This window comes from Grampus griseus, assembly GCF_964374135.1.
Source record: "Grampus griseus genome assembly, chromosome: 12".
Lineage (NCBI taxonomy): Eukaryota > Metazoa > Chordata > Mammalia > Artiodactyla > Delphinidae > Grampus > Grampus griseus.
The window spans coordinates 15103148-15116029 of record NC_139006.1 but is presented as its reverse complement, the minus strand read 5'-3'; the positions used below and the strand labels follow the sequence as shown (position 1 = coordinate 15116029).

Sequence of the window (12882 nt, the reverse complement as noted above, 5' to 3'; positions counted from 1 at the left end):
GAAGGTCCCCATGGCTCTGCTTGGCAGTAGTGGCAGTGAGGTCTGATTAAGAACAGGAACTATAGCTGATTCATTTTGCTGTACAGTAGAAACTAACACAACATTGTAAAGCAACTATATTCCAATAAAAATTAATTCTTTTAAAAGAAGAAGAAGAACAGGCACTCGAGAGCCAGACTGCCTGGGTCTGAGCCCAGGCTCTCTCCACCTCCCCGCTGTGTGACTTGGATACCTCACTTAACCTCTCTGTGCTTCACTTTTCTCATTTGGAAAATGGGGACAAGAATAGTCTTTAGCTTATAGTGCTGCTGGAAGGATTCATTAAGAAAATCCATGTGGAGTGCTTATCTCTGTGCCTGGCACATTGAAATTGCTCAGCAGACACTGGCTGCTGGTGTTCTGAGACTGAGGACTGGGCGCTTCTGGTTTGTGCTGCCTCCCATCATCCTATAAAAGCAATTTCTAGGGAAAATGTGGGGAGGGTTGGGGTAGAGGAAGAGGAGGAGGAGGAAGAGAAGAGCGTGCTGCCTTTGGTTCTGCACATCCTGCCTCTCAAAGCAGCTCTGTCCAATCTGGGTCACAGCAGGCGCTAGAGCCTACAGGCTGCTTTGGGCTCCTCTGTTGAATGGAACACAGAGGGAGAAGCTGCTGTTTATAACACAGCGAGTAGCATGCTTTGAGGGGATGGCAGGAGCGAGGAGGACCTGTGGGGAGAGTCAGCATCAGGTGGTGGCCAGCAGGTCTGCCAGGGACTTTCTGGAGCCTGTGATACCCACAGCTGATGTCCACAGCTGAGAGCCAGTGCGTGGAGGGTGTGGGCAGGGTCCGGCTCCATCTGGGTCCACTGGCTGTGGCTGGAACAGGAACAATAAGGTTCTGTTTGAGGAAAAAGCAAAGAGGTGACTTGAGGCCGGTGGGAAGGGTCAAAAACAACCCACCTGAGATTGAAGCAGGATGCCCCCACAGGTGTAGTCATTATGTGTAGCCTTGCTATTCAGAGTGTGCCCTTGGGCCAGTAGCATCCTGTGGAATCACTTGGGAGTTTTCTAGGAATGTAGCACCTCAGGCCTCACCCCAGACATGATGCTTCAGAATCTGTTTTAACAAGATGCCAGTGTGACTTGTGTGCACATTAAGTTTGAGAAGTGCCAGTGTAATACACATGATACCTGGCTTCCAGTTTTAGCTCTGTTACTTCCTAGCTGTGTGACCTTGGACAAGTAATTTAACTTCCTTGTGCCTCACTTGCCTTAGTTGTAAAATGGCTTCTTAATAGTGCCTGTCTCTTAGGGTTGGGTGCCAAAGCACTTCATACCATGCCAGGCCCATAATAAACACTATGTAAGTATAAGCTGCTATTGTATGTCACTTGACATTCAACTCAGCTTACTTTTGCTGGATACAAATTTGGGAAGTGGCCTGCCTTCATTCATTCATTTGTTCATTCATTCATTGGTTCGACCATCATGTGTGAGCACTCACTGTGGACCCCAGGTACCGTTCTGTTCCTGAGGACGCAGCAGGGAACAGGACAGACAAGATCCCCAGCCCAGGGGAGCTCAGAGTCTAGGAAGGCAGCCAGGTATGGACTCACAATTAACTAATTACTTAATGTAGACAATTCCACAATTACTTACAAATGTGACAAGTGCTATGCAGAAGGGTTGCCAAAAAAGTAAATAAAATGGATGGTCGGAGAAGGCTTCTAAGAGGAGGTGATATTTTAACCGGAATATGAAGGATAAGGAGAATTTAGGCAGGAAAAGTGTGTGTGTGTCTGTGTGTGTGTGTGTGTGTGAGAGAGAGGGAGATCACCAATATGTGTAATGAGGGAGTGCTGCATTCCAGGCACAAGGACCAGAATGTGCAAAAGTGCTGAGGCAATTAGGAGAACTAGAACTCAAAGAAGGCCAGTGTAACCAGAGCAGTGGTTCTTAAACTTTTGTCAAAATCCCCTGGAAGGCTTGTTTAGACAGATTGCTGCCCCACCCCCGGAGTCTCTGATTAGGGTTGTTGTGGAATGGGGCCCAAGAATTTGCATTTCTAACAAGTTCCCAGGTGACACTGATGCTGATGGTCTGGTCGTCACACTTAGTGAACCACTGAGCTAGAACATTGAAGCAAGACCAAGAGGGCGAAGAGGTTTGGGGTTTCATCTGGGGCCAGACCACGTAAGGTCATGGAAACCTCATGGAATGAGAACCAACTAAAGGTTTTAAAGGGAAGTGGGAGTGCCATGATCAGATTTATGTTTTAGGAATATCACCAAGGCTGTGATGGGGAGAACAGACTGTAGAAGGCATGAATGAAGAAAGCATGGAGACTAAGGGGTTAGTCATCCAGGGGAGAGATGTCAGTGGCTTGGTTGAGGTGAAGACGGAGAGAAATGGGTGGATTCCAGAAGTGTTAGAGCGTTAGACATGATAGGATTTGGTTGGGTCATTGAATGTCCGGGAGGAGGGGCTCAGGAAGACCCTGTAGGTTTCTGGTTCAAGCAAGTTAGCAGATAGTGGTGCCATTTCCTGAGAATGGGAGCAGGTTTGCTGGGGATGAGGATGAAGAGCAGCCAGGATGAAGAGTTCAGTTGAAAGCACAAGTTTGAGACCCAAGTGAAGACGTCATGCAGACCATTAGATAAACAGATCTGGGCCTCCGAAGACAGTTTCTGGAGGAGGTGACATGAGAAAAGACTAGATAAGGTTCTTAATCTGAAGTTGGTAGAATAGATGGGCTTTGGGGATGTCAGAGGGGTTCCGTGATGTTCTGAAAATATATCAGAATGTATGTGCCTTTTTCTGGGGAGGGGTCCAGTAGTCATTATCAGATACTCAAGAGTCTGTGACTCCAAGAAGGTTAAGACCATCAGCCAGATAATGAGGGAGAAGCTGGTGGTCCCTGGTCCTTTGAGGTCCGTATAACCCTGACTCTGCTTCCAGGCGCCTGGTGGACCGTCTGGAGAACATGAGGAAGAACGTGGCTGGGGACGGGGTGAACTGCTGCATACTGTGTGGAGAACAGCTGGGGATGCTGGGCTCTGCCTGTGTAGTGTGTGAGGACTGTAAGAAGGTACCATCGCCCTCCCCTTCCCTGCTTCCCCGCTCATCACATGCATAGGGGCTAGGCCTGGGCTCCAGCCTTTGGGGGCCTTGGGTCTTGGGGATGGAGCTTGGATCGGGAAAGGTAGTTGCCAGAATATGATTCCTTCTGGGATGCTCCCGTGCCCAGCTGTATTCCGAGGTAACCCTGATCCTGGTTCCTCCCCTAGAAGTCACTCTGACCCTTCTGTCTCCTTGGAGCTCAGCTCCATCCAGGATGAACTTGGGAGACTGAAGTAGGACATGAACTATGGTTGAGCCTGCAAGTATCCTGGTTGTGGCTTAGCAAGTTATAGGTCAGGCTAAAGAGCATGCTGGGGGAATTCCCTGGCGGTCCAGTGGTTAAGACTCCACGCTTCCACTGCAGGGGACACGGGTTCAATCCCTGGTTGGGGAACTAAGATCCCGCATGCTGCACAGTGTGGCCAAAAAAAAAAAGCATGCTGGGCTTGTGTCTACATGGAAGACACGTGTACATGGAAGCCCTACCCAGCATTCTCTACCCTGGGGTACAGTTCAAGCCACTTAGAAAGCCCCTCTCTAGCCAAGTTAGGCCAAGTTAGACTTTGGTCGTCTTAAGCATTCACTCTTGAAGGGGAGTCTCCCTGTGCTCTCTCCACCCTGCACCCTCTCCTCAAGCTGTTTGAACTTGACAATTCCAGGACAGAAATACAACTGTCCTTGGGTCTGTCTGATTCCCAGGAAAGGAGTTCAGGGGAGTGACCCAGCTGGAGATATCCATAATGTCACTTGGCATCTCCTACTTGGGGTCCCATTTAGCATTTAGAATGGAATATTGGGGAAAGGTTATCTACTCCAAAAAACTTGCCTTCTGTAGTTGACTAGATAGTGAGAATTTTGTGACCTATTTGTTTTGACTTCCAGAAAACTCAGCCAAAATTATAATGTTCCATCATATAGTCATGGCATTTACTCAGATAACGTCTTTCTCCATAAGGAGTTGAACCTGTAGTCATAGTCTAGGGTGTCTCAGATTCATTTGGGAAAGAAAGAAGAAATAAAGTAATAAAATGGATATACAGTCTCTCATGATTAAAAAATCATGTCAGTGATCTCCCTTGTATGGATGTTGAAAACTCCAACCCCACAGGGACTCTTGGAGAATCCCTTCATCCCGTGCTTGGGAATGACTCCAGTTCTTGTTATCAAAAATCAAGACTCAGATTGGAACTTTATTCTAACTGGCCTTGGTCATGGAAGGGACGTGAGGAAAGGAGAGTTCTGTTGCTTTATGTCCATCAAGGGAGAATAGGGCTTCATTGCCACCATTGCCAGCCACTTCTCCTGATCACCGGCAGCTCCAAGCCTGGCATATCTGAGTGTGCACTGGGCTATGTTTTGTCCCCAGAATGTCTGCACCAAGTGTGGGGTGGAGACCTTCAACAGCCGCCCACACCCTGTGTGGCTCTGCAAAATCTGCATCGAGCAGAGAGAGGTGAGTGGATTGGTCCCATTCAGCTCCTGGAGCATCCTCCCTCCTTTGTACGGTTCCCCCTTCCTTGCTATAACCAGGGGAGTAAGGTGGCAGTTGGGGGGCTGGGGAACCTGCTCAGGCACATGTCTTAAGGGATTGGTATAAAAGGAACCAGCTCAGCTGTGAACACTGGCAGGACACAGTATTTGAATGAATTTCTTTTCTCACCTCTCGCTTCTGTGACTTTTCCTTCTCTCCCTCCCTGCTCTCTTATTCATTGCCCTCTGACATCCATTATTCCCTACTCCCCATTTCTCATCTTCTGGGTCTTCCCCTACTGCCACCTTCTCTTTCCCTCTACTTCACTTCTTGTCTCACACTTTCCCTCATTTTCTTTTCTTTCCCTGTACAGATCTTCCTCAACTTACAATGGAGTTGCGTCCTGATAAACCCATCGTTACGTGGAAAATGCATTTAATACACCTAATCTAGTGAACGTCATAGCCTAGCCTACCTTAAATATGCCCAGGGCATTTACATTAGCCGACAGCTGGGCAAAATCATCTAAGACAAAGCCCATTTTATAAGTGTTGAGTATCTCCTGTAATTTATTGAATACTGTACTGAAGGTTAAAAAAAAAAAGAGGGGCTTCGCTGGTGGCGCAGTGGTTGAGAGTCTGCCTGCCAATGCAGGGGACACGGGTTTGGTGCCCCGGTCTGGGAAGATCCGACATGCCGCGCAGCGGCTGGGCCCGTGAGCCATGGCCGCTGAGTCTGCGCGTCCGGAGCCTGTGCTCTGCAACGGGAGACGCCACAACAGTGAGAGGCCCGCATACCACACACACACACAAAAAGAATAGCTGCATGGGTACAGAATCATCGTCAGTGTACAGCTGTTTCCCATCGTGATCGTGTGGCTGACTGGGAGCTGTGGCTCCCTGCCCCTGGTCAACATCACGAGACAGTATCCGATCGAGTATTGCTAGCCCAGGAAAAGATCAAAATTCAAAATTCGAAAAGGGCTTCCATGGCAGTCCAGTGGTTAGGACTCCGAGCTTCCACTGCAGGGGGCGTGGGTTCGATCCCTGGTCAGGGAACTAAGATCCTGCATACTGCATGGTGTGGCAAAAAAAAAAAAAAAAAAAATCAAAATTTGAAGTACGGTTTTTATTGAATGCATATCGATTTTGCAACACTGTAAATTCAAAAATATCATAAGAAAACCATTGTAAGTCGAGGGCTGTCTGTACTCTCCTCCTCAGAGCTCTTTTTTCCCTTTCATCCTTATCTCCTCTGCCTTTTCTTCTTTCTCTCTTTGCCTCTCACCCTTCACACTTCTTTCTCTGCACTGTCTTCACTCTATCTCTGTTTTTTTCTCTCATGGAATCTTTCTCTTACCTAGGCTTGCTTTTTATTACCCACTTTGTCCCAATTAACTCCCTTCGCCTTTTCCCAATTTCTTCATCACTCATCTTCTGCTGCAGATTTCTGCCTTGGAGACTGTTGCAAGGACCATATTTCCCTCAATATCAGTCAGGGTCCTGGGAGAACAGATGGCACAGTCCATCAGGATTATCAAGGAAGCTTTGATAAAGGTGCTGTTTGCAAGGGTCTGGGCTTGGATAAGGAAGATCAGCGAGGCGTGGTGAAGCTCGCAGCACCAGCAATAGCAGGGTTGCTGATACCACTCCTGAGACTGAAGGAGTGGAGGAGGGAGCAGTTACCAGACTGGACACTGGGTATCAACCAGCAGGAATGTAGCCACTGCCTGCCTAGCAAGGAGGGAGCCAAGGGACTCAGTACCCTGACCTCACTATCTTCTTTCCGCCGATCCCCCACTGATGCTCTCCTTGACCAGATCCACCTGGAAGGTAGAGATCAAGAAATTCCAGTTACTGTAGTCCTTACTGGTCAGCTTCCTGGGGCACAGAGCAGGGTGAAAAAACATGTAGAACCAATCTGAAGGGGCAACAGAAGATGTCCAACACACTGCCCCTGGTGGAACGCTAATCCACAAGGCAGGGAAAAGGCCAGAGGTCTTGGGGAGGATGTACGTGGATCATCGTCTTTACAGCAGCCAGTGTAGTAGGGAGCACAGCACATTTAAGAGGTGGGAGACTTGGTGTCAGTCCACTCTCTGGCTGTGTAACCTTATACCTGTTCATAACCTTTCTGATATTCAACTGTTTCCATCAAGAGATTGGTTATTCTCTATTGAGTGTTCAGGGATATTGTGTGAATCAAATAAGATTTGTGAAAGCTGTGTACTGGTGAGAAAATGCACTGCCTATTGTGTCAGTGCTCTGTGAGCAGGGAGAAAAGTGAAAAATTGGCTCTCGTGAAGGCAGGAGCGATAGGGCTTGGCTGTCGTGTCTTCATGTTCTACCTCTCCTCCCCCAGGTGTGGAAGCGCTCTGGAGCATGGTTCTTCAAGGGCTTCCCCAAACAGGTCCTCCCACAGCCTATGCCCATAAAGAAGACCAAGCCCCAGCAGCCAGCCAGTGAGCCCGCTGCCCCTGAGCAGCCCACCCCTGAGCCCAAACACCCTGCCCGGGCTCCAACTCGAGGTAGGAAAATACAACTTCTCCTTTCAGAACCAAGGACGGGTCTTGGCTAACTGGTCTACCTGAAGGGTGCCCTGACATCATGTTTGTGTTTCTACCCAGTTGGTGGACAGCCAGCCTCTGGGCTTGGGTCTAGGTCCCCTGTGTCTCCTTCACAGCTCATCACAAACCTTTATCAAAAAGATAGTTCAGGGAACTCTCCAGCAATGCCAGGCTGCCAAAAGACTTTGTTGTCATCCCTGATGGAGTATTGAGAGGTATAACAGGTGGAAATCAAAATTAGGAACTGAGAAAGACTCCCAACATCAAAATACACGCTGGAGTCTGGGGGCGGGGGAAAGGGGGCTTGCTGAGAAGGCCTTCTTTGCTCCTGATTAAAAATGAAAGATGAATAGCAAGGAAATTAGTAAAAGAAAATTACCACTACTCTGGACATTACCACTATTATCTAAGTATTATTATTAATTATTAAAATGATGGTAAAAAAGGGAGAGACAAAGCAATAAAAAGAAAAAATATGACCCCAATGAAAACACATTTTAATATATTAAGGCCACTAAGACTGACCAGATAAAGCCCTTGCAATACTTTCAATTAGCTAAGTGATAAAATCTGGTCTGAATGACAATTCTAGAGTTGAGCGCAGTCAGTGCTTCTAAAAGGAAGGTTATAGTTGAAGGTCTCAAAAATCGAAGTGTCCAACTATAACTTCTCAAGGTGCCCGCTACAGTGTCTGGCAGTCAAAAGGCACTCAACAAATACTTTCATCCTGGCAAGCCATCAGCAATTTCTGCTCCTTGCAGAGACTCATCAAATTGTCAACCTATACTGCATCCCTGAGAAGCCCCACGTTTCCACCTCTAGAACATCTTTCTTCCTGGTTAAACATTACTCCCTCTAGGCTGAGAAGACTGCGTAGCTTTACTGTCAAGATCTTGAACATGGGAGCCCAGGAAGACCTGAGTTTGAATTCCAGCTCTGCCACTTACAAGTCATGTGAGCTTGGATGAGTGACCTAACCTCTCTAAAACTCTTTCCTCATCTATAAAATGAGATTAATAACTCACTGGGTTATTTTGAAGATTAAATGAGATGCTACAGGCATACCTCATTTTATTACACTTTTCTTTATTACACTTCATAGTCACTGCAATTTTTTATAAACTGAAGGTTTGTGGCAACCCTGCATCAAGCAAATCTGTCGGTGCCATTTTTCCTGCTCACTTTGTCTCTCTGTGTCACATTTTGGTAATTCTCACAGTATTTCAAACTTTTTCATTATTATTATATTTGTTATGGTGATCTGTGATCGGTGATCTTCAATGTTACTATTGTAATTGTTTTGGCTTTTTTTTCACAATAAAATATTTTAAATTAAGGTATGTGCATTTTTAAGACATAATGCTGTTTCACACTTAATAGACTACAGTATAGGGTAAACATAACTTTTATATGCAGTGGGAAAAAATTCACGTGACTCACTTTTTTTGTGATATTCGCTTTATGGCAGTGGTTTGGAACTGAACCTACAATATCTCCAAGGTATGCCTGTACATGTACAGTACTTTGCAGAGTGCAGCACTTAGTAAATGTTGGCCAATAGTACATAATATTAATCACCTATACACAGACACGTACACTTACACACATAAATGGTATGAATTAGCTTATTATATAAACTCTAGTCAAAACAAATGACTCTGAAAATATTCACCTCATTGGAAAGAAGTAACATCACCTGCATTGCATAGCAACTCCTAAACAATTGTTGGCAATAACATCTAGTGCTGGTGAATATGTGGAGAAATGATGGTATAAACTGTTGGTAAGACTATAAGTCACCCCCAGCCTCTTCAAAAGTAATATGGCAGAGGTTATTAAAATTTGAAGTGTATATACTATTTGATCCAACAGTCCCCCTCTGGGAATATATTTAACAGCAAGAAAAGTACCCATGTAAAAGACATATGTATAATCGTATTTATTGCATCGTTGTTTATGGTAGCAAAAATACTGAAAAAAACTAAGCGTTCATTAACGGGGTAATTGTTGAATAGATTATGGTATATCCACACCATGGTGTATTAAGCATCTTTTAAAATTGAATGCTATAGGGACTTCCCTAGTGGTCCAGTGGTAAAGAATCCGCCTTCCAATGCAGGGAACGCAGGTTCGATCCCCAGTAGGGGAACTAAGATCCCACATGCCATGGGGCAACTAAGCCTGTGCACCACAACTACTGAGCCTGTGTGCCTCAACGAGAGAACCCGTGTGCCGCAAACTACAGAGCCCATGTGCCCTGGAGACTGCGCGCCACAACTAGAGAGAGAAAACATGTCGCAACTAGAGAGAAGCCCGCGTGCTGCAACGAAAGATCCCGTGTACTGCAACTAAGACCTGATGCAGCCAAAAAAAAATAATAAAGAAAATAAATAAAGTAAATAAATATTTTTTAAAAATTGAATGATGTAAATGTATATTGTAGATTTGGAATTATACCCATGATATGAGCTTTCAGTATTCTCTTAATGAACAGTTACGGAACACCTAGTGAGTTCCAGGCTCTGTTCTATGCCCCAGGGAATCAGTGAATGGAACAGATAAGATCCATGCTCTCATGCAATTAAAATTCTAGTGGGGGAAACAGATGCTCAACAAACAGCAAATGCAAATACAACATAATATCAGGTAGTGATAAGTGCCAGGAAGAAAAATGAAACAGGTAGAGGGGATAGAGGCTTCATGTTGGACAGAATGGCCAGAGAAGGGCTGTCTGAGAGATGATATCTGGGGAGAAACCTGACCAAGGTGATAAAGAGGGCTCATAGAATCTTCGGAAATACCGTGTGCAAAGGGTTTGAGGTTGGAGCATGCTTGGTGAGTTCTGGGGAAATTCAAATTAAGTGAACAAAGCACATTCTAGAAACAGTACGTAGCCCATGATCCCAATTTGTTTGCAATGGAAATAATGTGAAATTTGTAGATAGGCTCTATATCAAAGGGGAAGTTGGGAAAAGAAAGTTTTAATTTTTTTTTTGAAGTTCTTGGGAATGGTGGATGGGCCCTTTTGTGAGCTCCTTAAGTGTCAGCTCTCCAGAAGACATCAAATATTGGGGATTTGCCAAATATTTCATTTGGGTTTTTCCATAGGATGTTACAGAAAAACCCAGGTGAACATTTTGGCCAACCCAATACATACTTCTCATCAGTTTTCTCTCTCTCCAGGTGACTCTGATGACAGGAGGGGCCCAGGTCAGAAGACAGGTGGGTTCTGCCGACTCTGTCTTCTGCTTTTGAGACAGGAGTCCTTTTCCCCATTCCTCCATTGCCTTTTCTCCCTTCAATTCATGCTTTTCCTTTCAGGCCCTGACCTGGCCTCTGCTCCTGGGCAAGGAAGCTATGGGCCTCCTGTGCGCAGGGCCTCCGAGGCACGAATGAGCTCATCTAGCCGGGACTCAGAGAGCTGGGACCAGAGCCACGGCGGAGCTGCTGGTGACCCCAGCCGGGGCTCAGCAGGTGAGAGAGATGGGCAAATCCAGACAGGCTTCCTGGATGAGGAGAATCAAAAGGAATGGGGAGAACAGTGGTTTTTTTCATTTATTCATTGGCGCTCGGTAGGCATTCAATGAACACTTGTTGAATGAGTGAGTGAGTGAATGAGTGAGTGAGTGAGTGGATGGATGGATGGATGGATGGATGGATGGATGAACAAGGACCCAAATGAACAAGCAAATGGAAGTGCTAATGCAGGACCCTGGGACAAGAATTTGTAAGCCCCAGCCAGAGGTGGCAAAGCACTTTCTGTCATGATCATTCAAGCATCTCTCCAGTGAAAAATATTTGGATTCAGGAAAGGTGGGATCTAGCCCAGTGAGGTGAGAGAAGACAGGGTATTCTTCTAGGAATGTCATACTTTCTCAGTACCAGGAACTGCTGTGTATATCATCCCCATTTGATCCCCCAGCTGCTCTGCAGGAGGCAGTAGCATCTAATAGTCTCAGGTAGACTCTGGAGACCAAATGCCTGAGTTCAAACCCTGGCTCGGCTACTAACCAGCCAAGAGACGTTAGGTGAGCTCCTTAACCCCTCTGTGCCACAGTTTCCCCGTTTGTAAAATGGAGCTAATAAAGCACTCACCTCAAAGGGTGTAGAGATGAAATAAGTTCTTATAAAAATGTTAATCAAGTGGGTAGAGTTGTTGCCTCCATGAAGCATCTGCAGTTCAGAGAGGGTAAGTGACCAGCCCAAAGACACACAGCTTATAAAAGAAAAATCTGGGATGCAAAGCTAGGTCCATGCGAAGATAAGAACAGTCTTTCAATAATTATAAAGTAATATCAACATCTGCCAGATGTTGAGTGTCTACTACATGCCAGGCACTGTTCTGAGCATTTTACATGTATTGTATTATTGTGTCTCCACCACAACCTTATGAGGTAAGTACTGTTATCCCCATTTGATGGATGAGGAGACTGAGGCCCAAAGAGGATAGGTCATTTGTGCAAGGTCACAGATGTCGGAAGCAACGTCACAGAACCTGAGCTTTTCAACATCCATGTTGTTGCAGTGAGTTGCCCAGGGGCATCTGAGTATTGGAAAGAGAGAACACACGGAGGGGAGGAGAAGAGGGTCTGAAAGAGCTGGAAGTGTCAGGGGGCTGCATCCAGTTTACACCCAGAGGACCATGCCTCATGCCAGCTGACTGGTCCCAGGCTTCTTCCTGCTTTGACTGTGTGTGAGTGTGTGTGTGTGCGATATGACAGGCTCTTTCCTTTCCCCTGCAGGTTTGAGACGGGCCAACTCAGTGCAGGCCTCTAGACCCACCCCGGCTTTGATACAGAGTCCAGCGCCCCCCCAGCCTGGGCAGCCAGGTACGTGCCACTCACCCACCCGCCCAGGCTGTCACTCAGCTGTGACCCCAATACCTCCCACCCTTGCTTGCAGAACCCGCTGGGCTTTCTGCAAAGCTGCAGCCACCACCAAACCCTAAACTCTTCGAAGACCTTTAGAATGAATAATACTCTAGGCTGGGAAGCTGGTGGGGGTGGGAGGAAGGGTAGCATCATATCTACCTAAATGCAAGAAGTGACAGTACTTCATCCCTCACTGTTTCCCACCTTCTGACGTCATCACTCCAATTTCACAATTTTTACCACATGCACCTATGATCTGCCCTCTTATTTCCTTAATGTTTTCTTCAAATTGACCTCCTTTAAGAACATAATTGAGAGAAGTTATCATAAACTCTTTCAAGGAAATTTTAAGGACTTCAGACTTTAAGGAAAAGGCAAAGGTTCTCAGACAGATATGTGAGATTCAGGAAGAAATGGTGGGCAAAGAGATTAGTAATATGAGAAAATCTGAACATATATGGCTTGTGTAAAACAATGGAAATAATTCCTAATTGGTGCAGTTAAAATCTGTTATTTTAAAAGAAACCTATAATAATGGCATAAGTGGGAAACCAGTATTCCATACCAGAAAAAGAGAGTATATTAGTTTGCTAGGGCAGCCATAACAAATATCACAAACTGGGTGGCTTAAAATAACAGAAATGTATTGTCCCACAGTTCTAGAAGCCAGAAGTCCAAAATCAAGGTGTAGCCAGGGTTGGTTCCTTCCTTCCTGTCCCAGCCTCTCCTCTTGCTTCTGGGGGCCTCGGGCATTCCTTGGCTTGTGGATGTGTCTTCACATCATCTTCCTTCTATGCATGGGTCCCTGTGTGTCCAAATTTCCCCTCTTTATAAGGGCATAGTCATATTGGATTAGGGCTCACCCTAATGACATCA

The 12882-nt window shown here is 45.9% G+C and overlaps 1 protein-coding gene across 4 annotated transcripts in view; it reads left to right on the top strand.

The window, feature by feature from the left end:
- RPH3A (rabphilin 3A) overlaps positions 1–12882 on the top strand; it is a gene marked incomplete at both ends in the record, with an annotated part of 61384 nt that overhangs the window by 26652 nt on the left and 21850 nt on the right. For 2 of the 4 annotated variants that reach the window (XM_082667192.1, XM_082667190.1), the window contains 6 exons: positions 2937–3066; positions 4465–4551; positions 6931–7096; positions 10319–10357; positions 10457–10585; positions 11857–11964. In XM_082667192.1, coding sequence (XP_082523318.1) covers positions 2937–3066; positions 4465–4551; positions 6931–7096; positions 10319–10357; positions 10457–10585; positions 11857–11964 — 659 coding nt within the window. Of the gene's footprint in view, positions 1–2936; positions 3067–4464; positions 4552–6930; positions 7097–10318; positions 10358–10456; positions 10610–11856; positions 11965–12882 lie in introns of all 4 variants that reach the window. The other 2 variants (XM_082667191.1, XM_082667189.1) reach the window with 1 other exon arrangement.